Source organism: Corticium candelabrum, chromosome 15 (genome assembly GCF_963422355.1).
Source record: "Corticium candelabrum chromosome 15, ooCorCand1.1, whole genome shotgun sequence".
NCBI lineage: Eukaryota > Metazoa > Porifera > Homoscleromorpha > Homosclerophorida > Plakinidae > Corticium > Corticium candelabrum.
The window spans coordinates 4,235,330-4,241,233 of record NC_085099.1 but is presented as its reverse complement, the minus strand read 5'-3'; the positions used below and the strand labels follow the sequence as shown (position 1 = coordinate 4,241,233).

The following is a 5,904-nucleotide window of genomic DNA, read 5'->3' as shown; positions in this document are numbered from 1 at the left end:
ATGCTAAAGAATAAGAACATATTATTTGTAGGTATTATCATACCATGTTTACTTCTGGACAGTTTTAATTGCCATTAATGTATTGTGTTACAACTCATGCCTTGTCAAATGTCAAGCACTTTATGCAAGAGGAAGATATTACCTTAAAATTTTGAAGGGACATACATGTAGTACTGAACTATGTCAAACAGATAACATCCTGAGGATACTGGTGAACTATGGTTTTGTATGCGAGGTAGTTTACGATAACGAGCTTTCTAGGAAATAGAACTAGCAAATGAAGCTGTTTTTACGCAGTTGCTTCAAAGCTACGATCGTGCGTGCGTGCGTGCGTGCGTGTGTGTGTGTGTGTGTGTGTGTGTGTTTGTGTGTGTGTGTGTGTGTGTGTGTGTGTGTGTGTGTGTGTGTTTGTGTGTGTTTGTGTGTGTATGTGTGTTTGTGTGTGTGTGTATTTATTGTAAATATAAATGTAAAATTTTACTAATTTTTATCTATTCATTGTTATTATCATTAACTAATCATTAGCTTGTTGCTAGAATGTATAATTCTTGAAAACCCAGGGATGCGTCAATGTGATTAACGATAATTAACTAAATATCATCAATGTCCCACACTACACTTCGAATTCAGTACATGCACATGCGTGAACAGCTGCGCATCTTGCACGGAGCGAGCTTGATATCCACATTATTTCTCAATTCTGCATGCGCGTTCTTGCTTGCATCACTTGAGGTGGACACGATTATCACGCTTTCGTTGAGCCGTTGCTTTCATCTTTCGTTTCGTTAATTAAAATTAATTCGTTGTAGCTAGAGATCGATGTACGTACCTGCACGGGACATACTGTGAAGCTACATGTATGTGTAGCGACCGGATCCAGTAGAACGCATGCAACGCAACGTATCCTGCGCATCTTTCTTGCCAGCCGACGTTGATCGTTCATCATCAATCCTACTTACACTGTAAATACATTCTTGCACTGAGCGGGCTTTGTTATCCACGTCATTTCTTGATTCTGTAGTGATCGATCTTGCATCACCTGCAGTTAAACTATAGATATGACGTCTCGGCTTTTCTGTCATAATGTGTGGGATTGTTACGTCACCCATTGTTGGTGTCCCAAAGGTCTGCTGATTGGCTCAACAACCTCCCGAGAGTGTTTCAAGCCGATATCCTATTGTTATGTCACCTACGTTTTGCGTCCCAAAACGATTGCTCATTGGCTCGGCAAACTCTCCGAGCGTGACACACACTTACAATCAAACATAGGTACATAGGTACAAACAAACATAGGTACATACAAACAAACATAGGTACAAACATAGCGACATACCGACAGACAGACAGGAAGTTAATTCAGCCCGTTTAGAGTGAGCTTCTCTCGAAGCAGTCCACCACTCATTGTTGTGTCCTTCTTTCACGCTCGTAGCTCAATTAGCCTTATCCAAGCTATGAAACCGGATCCGGGGTCCCACGTCACTATGACGTTCTCGAAAGCGACCAGGCTCTTCTCGAGCTGGAGCAATTCCGGCAAAAGCTCCTCCTCTTCGTGTAATTCACGTGCGTTTAGCTCAGCGACTACATGGAAGAGCCTGACCTGCGAGGCTAGAATATATCCTGAAAAGACAGCTCGCTACGCTGACACGTGAGGTCAATTTTTGTAAACGTAAAGTCACGTGACCAATCTTTCTTTTTCAGTGCTGGATACAACTGAAAAATCTGGTAGTCGTTTGATGTCTGTCAAGTCTACTAGCCTCGGCCTCCCAGACCCGTGAAGCGCCGATTCAAAATCGTCCTCCTACACGGTCTGGGATGCCGAGGCTACATGTCTACTGGGGTAGTGCTGCGGCTGGGAGATTATGATGAGTGTATGAGCATTAGAACGTTTGTTTTGAGGCCACATGGGACACGTTCCCAACAGTCTCGCTGGTAGTCCAAATGTGGTGAGTGTAGAGATTTTATTTTTAGTGGCCTTCTTTCCGCACAGTGTGTGTCTGTCTGTTTGTCTGTCTATCTGTCTATAGATATATTTTCATAAATTTAAGAGCACCATGCATGCACAACACTAGCTTGTGTACGTGTCCATTACATCTACTATTCTAGTAATACATACATGAAGACTGACAAAAACTACACTGCACACCAGATATGTATTAAATACACACACACACACACACACACACACACACACACACACACACACACACACACACACACACACACACACACACACACACACACACACACACACACACACACACACACACACACACACACACACACACACACACACACACACACACACACACACACACACACACACACACACACACACACACACACACACACACACACACACACACACACACACACACACACACACACACACACACACACACACACACACACACACACACACACACACACATGACTAGAGGGAAGTGAACTCTGGTCCTGGTGTCTAAATGTTATAACTGTCCACTGAGAGCTTAAGTCTTCAACGACACACCTGCTTTGCACTTTTGCAGCTGGGTAGCTCCAATTGTCTTTGAATGACTCAGATCTGTTTACTTTTCCAAACTCATCTTTGGATGTTTTTGGCAGCTTGTCTAGATATTCTTCTCCCTGATTTTCCCATCTTTCCAATCTTTTATGTTGACAGAGAAACACGTAGAATATCTCAAGCAGTTGTGCACAGGTCAGATTCTTATAAGAAAATTTGATATCAATTTAAAGTGTTTACAGTGTTGGCAAAGAAAGCTTTAATATCTTGAGTGAATTTATATTAAACTTGAGTAGAACACTGTAACTGTTGTACGGGTGACTTCGAATCTGTTTGATTTTACTTTTTATATGGCAAAATTTTGACAACAGTTAGGAGCGCGTTCGTTTGGACTCGTCCGGCTGAGTCTGGAAGAGCACACCCCTCTCCCAACTTCTTCCAGCGCAGAGACAGTAGACGTTGGAAGAGGCGCGTGCTCTTCCAACCAGCAGCAGAGTCGGTAGAGTTGGCTCTTCGACTAGAGCGTCAGAACTGTAGAAGTTGGAAAAGGAGCGAGCAACCGGAGTATCCTCTGGAAGAGGCTGGAAGAGCCCAATTGAACGCGTGCTAGATGAGATATGCAAACAAACCTATTTCTATATTAATTCTCCGGTCCATCCAGCATTATGTCCGTAGGTGCTTCTTATTTACTTATTCAGAGTAAAGTCTCCACCGGAGTTGCTGCTTTTTTATTATTTTCTGCTCAGAGAGATAACTTGACATGCACTTCAGATGATGCACTTTCAACAGTATGACAGAGACAATAATCTCAGTCAAGACAAACCACCTTTGAGCTTGAAGCAAGAGATACAGAACGAGCCACTTTGATATCATTCTCCTGCAGTCGTTCAGAGTCCGTATCCGATCTTATGTAACAACCTTTACTGACTACTTGACGGTGTTGTGTACAGAGAAGACAACGCGACAACAACAACGATAAACTCCAGTAGTAGTAGTAGTAGATTTAATCAACAGTGAGGCTTGCCTCACTAAGTAGATTGTGACGTTGACTTAAGTGGGTTTGTTTAATTGAATGGATTGATATAGTGTTGTGTTGAGTGCCGTTGTAGTGGCTTTTGTAGTATGGGCATGACCGGTGGATGCTTTTGCTGAGTAATAAACTACTACTACTACTAAGTAGTAGTAGTAGTAGTAGTAGTAGTAGTAGTAGGCGATACGAGGAACGAATTAATAACGTGGAGCTTTCATCGTTCACGCCAATCATTTTAGCATGCACTGGAGGATGCAGTAAACTGACGTCTATTTTTTTGAAAAGACTAGCCTCACTTTTATCGGAAAAGCACCACACCGAGTACAGCACAACTATCAACTGGCTGAGATGTCGACTGTCATTTGCACTCCTTCGGGCCTGCGTGATGTGTTTGCGAGGATGCAGGTCCAAGCTTCACAGAACCTCAAGGGACTTCAACATTCTGCTGGAAGCAGCAGAAAGTAGATTATAGAAGACTGTTTATCTCAAAGTTGTTACAACCTAGAAACTTGTTGCTATAGAGGAAGCTTTTACATACAGTAGTAGTATTTTGAAAAAAGTAGTAGAGATTTTATTATTATTAGTAGTAGTAGTAGTAGTAGTTTATTCAAGTAGTAGTAGTAGTAGTGTGTTAGCAGATGCCGTTTGATTGTTCAAATACACCAGTTCTCTCAGTAGTAGTAGTAGTAGTAGTAGTAGTAGTAGAAGGACAAAAGTACCTTGGAGCTGCTATTGGAAACAAAGATTTCTGCAATAACTTCCTGCAAGAAAAGGTGACCAATTGGAAGTTACAAGTAGAGCGACTCAGTTGCATTGCCCAAACTCAACCACAAGCTGCTCACTCGATATTCACACGGGGTCTGATTGGACGCTGGAAATTTGCACTCAGAACCAATGAAAACTTTGCAGAGTACCTTAATCCTCTGGAGGAGGCGTTACGATCCAAACTGATTCCCGCCATAACCAATAGAAGTACTCCAGGAGACAAGATGAGAAGGCTTTTTGCATTACCACCTCGACTAGGCGGCCTTGGAATTGTAGATCCACGTTCGTTGACTTGTGAGCTGGAATACTCAAAGTTAATTTGTGCGCCACTGGTCAACCGAATTGTGCAACAAGAAACAAACCTGGATAACGTTCCTACCAAGCAGAATTCTATGAAAGCTAGCATTCGCCAGCAAAAACATCTAGCACAAAAGTCTCATTCTGAAATCACTGTCAATGATCTATCTGTGGAATTGAAACGTTCAGTTGAATTGGCCTGTGAGAAGGGTGCCTCCTGCTGGCTGACCGCAATCCCACTAGAGCAACACGGATTCACTTTGCACAAATCTGCGTTTCGGGATGCCCTGTGCCTCAGATACGGTTGGCACCCGTCCAACCTCCCAGACATATGTCCATGTGGATCTAAATTCTCAGTAGATCACTCTCTGTCATGTCCAACAGGAGGATACCCCAGCATCCGCCATAACGAGGTCCGCGATTTATTTACCAACTTGTTGACAGAGGTTTGCCACGATGTACACAAAGAGCCCGTTCTGCAACCTCTCAACGGCGAGATGTTTCAAAAACGCTGTACTACCTCTGACGAAAATGCCAGACTTGATATTGCTGTCAGTGGATTTTGGGGTGGGCACTTCCAACGAACTTTCTTTGACGTCAGGGTCTTCAACCCTAATGCCTCATCCTACAAATCAGTGCAGATCCCGTCATTATATAAACGGCAGGAACAAGAGAAGAAAAGGCGATACGAGGAACGAATTAATAACGTGGAGCTTTCATCGTTCACGCCAATCATTTTAGCATGCACTGGAGGATGCAGTAAACTGACGTCTATTTTTTTGAAAAGACTAGCCTCACTTTTATCGGAAAAGCACCACACCGAGTACAGCACAACTATCAACTGGCTGAGATGTCGACTGTCATTTGCACTCCTTCGTGCCTGCGTGATGTGTTTGCGAGGATGCAGGTCCAAGCTTCACAGAACCTCAAGGGACTTCAACATTCTGCTGGAAGCAGCAGAAAGTAGATTATAGAAGACTGTTTATCTCAAAGTTGTTACAACCTAGAAACTTGTTGCTATAGAGGAAGCTTTTACATACAGTAGTAGTATTTTGAAAAAAGTAGTAGAGATTTCATTATTATTATTAGTAGTAGTAGTAGTAGTTTATTCAAGTAGTAGTAGTAGTAGTGTGTTAGCAGATGCCGTTTGATTGTTCAAATACACCAGTTCTCTCAGTAGTAGTAGTAGTAGTAGTAGTAGTAGTATACTCACATCCAACCCAGATCATGTGTCAGTATAAATGCGCTTTTTATTACTATTATATACTACTGTCAACTGTTGTTGCGAAACCACTACTTCACCACATCA

At 42.5% G+C, this 5,904-nt stretch overlaps 1 protein-coding gene across 1 annotated transcript; it reads left to right on the top strand.

Annotated features, from left to right (window-relative positions):
• The first annotated feature begins 4,258 nt into the window (after positions 1–4,258).
• LOC134191406 (uncharacterized) lies at positions 4,259–5,659 on the top strand. The gene has a single exon (XM_062660018.1). It carries the CDS (start codon positions 4,523–4,525, stop codon positions 5,567–5,569), a length of 1,047 nt encoding a protein of 348 aa, XP_062516002.1. The 5' UTR covers positions 4,259–4,522; the 3' UTR covers positions 5,570–5,659.
• The last annotated feature ends 245 nt before the right edge of the window (positions 5,660–5,904 follow it).

Excerpts from the sequence above, each read along its gene's own strand:
- LOC134191406 (XM_062660018.1), top strand. The coding sequence starts at position 4,523 with ATGAGAAGGCTTTTTGCATTACCACCTCGACTAGGCGGCCTTGGAATT.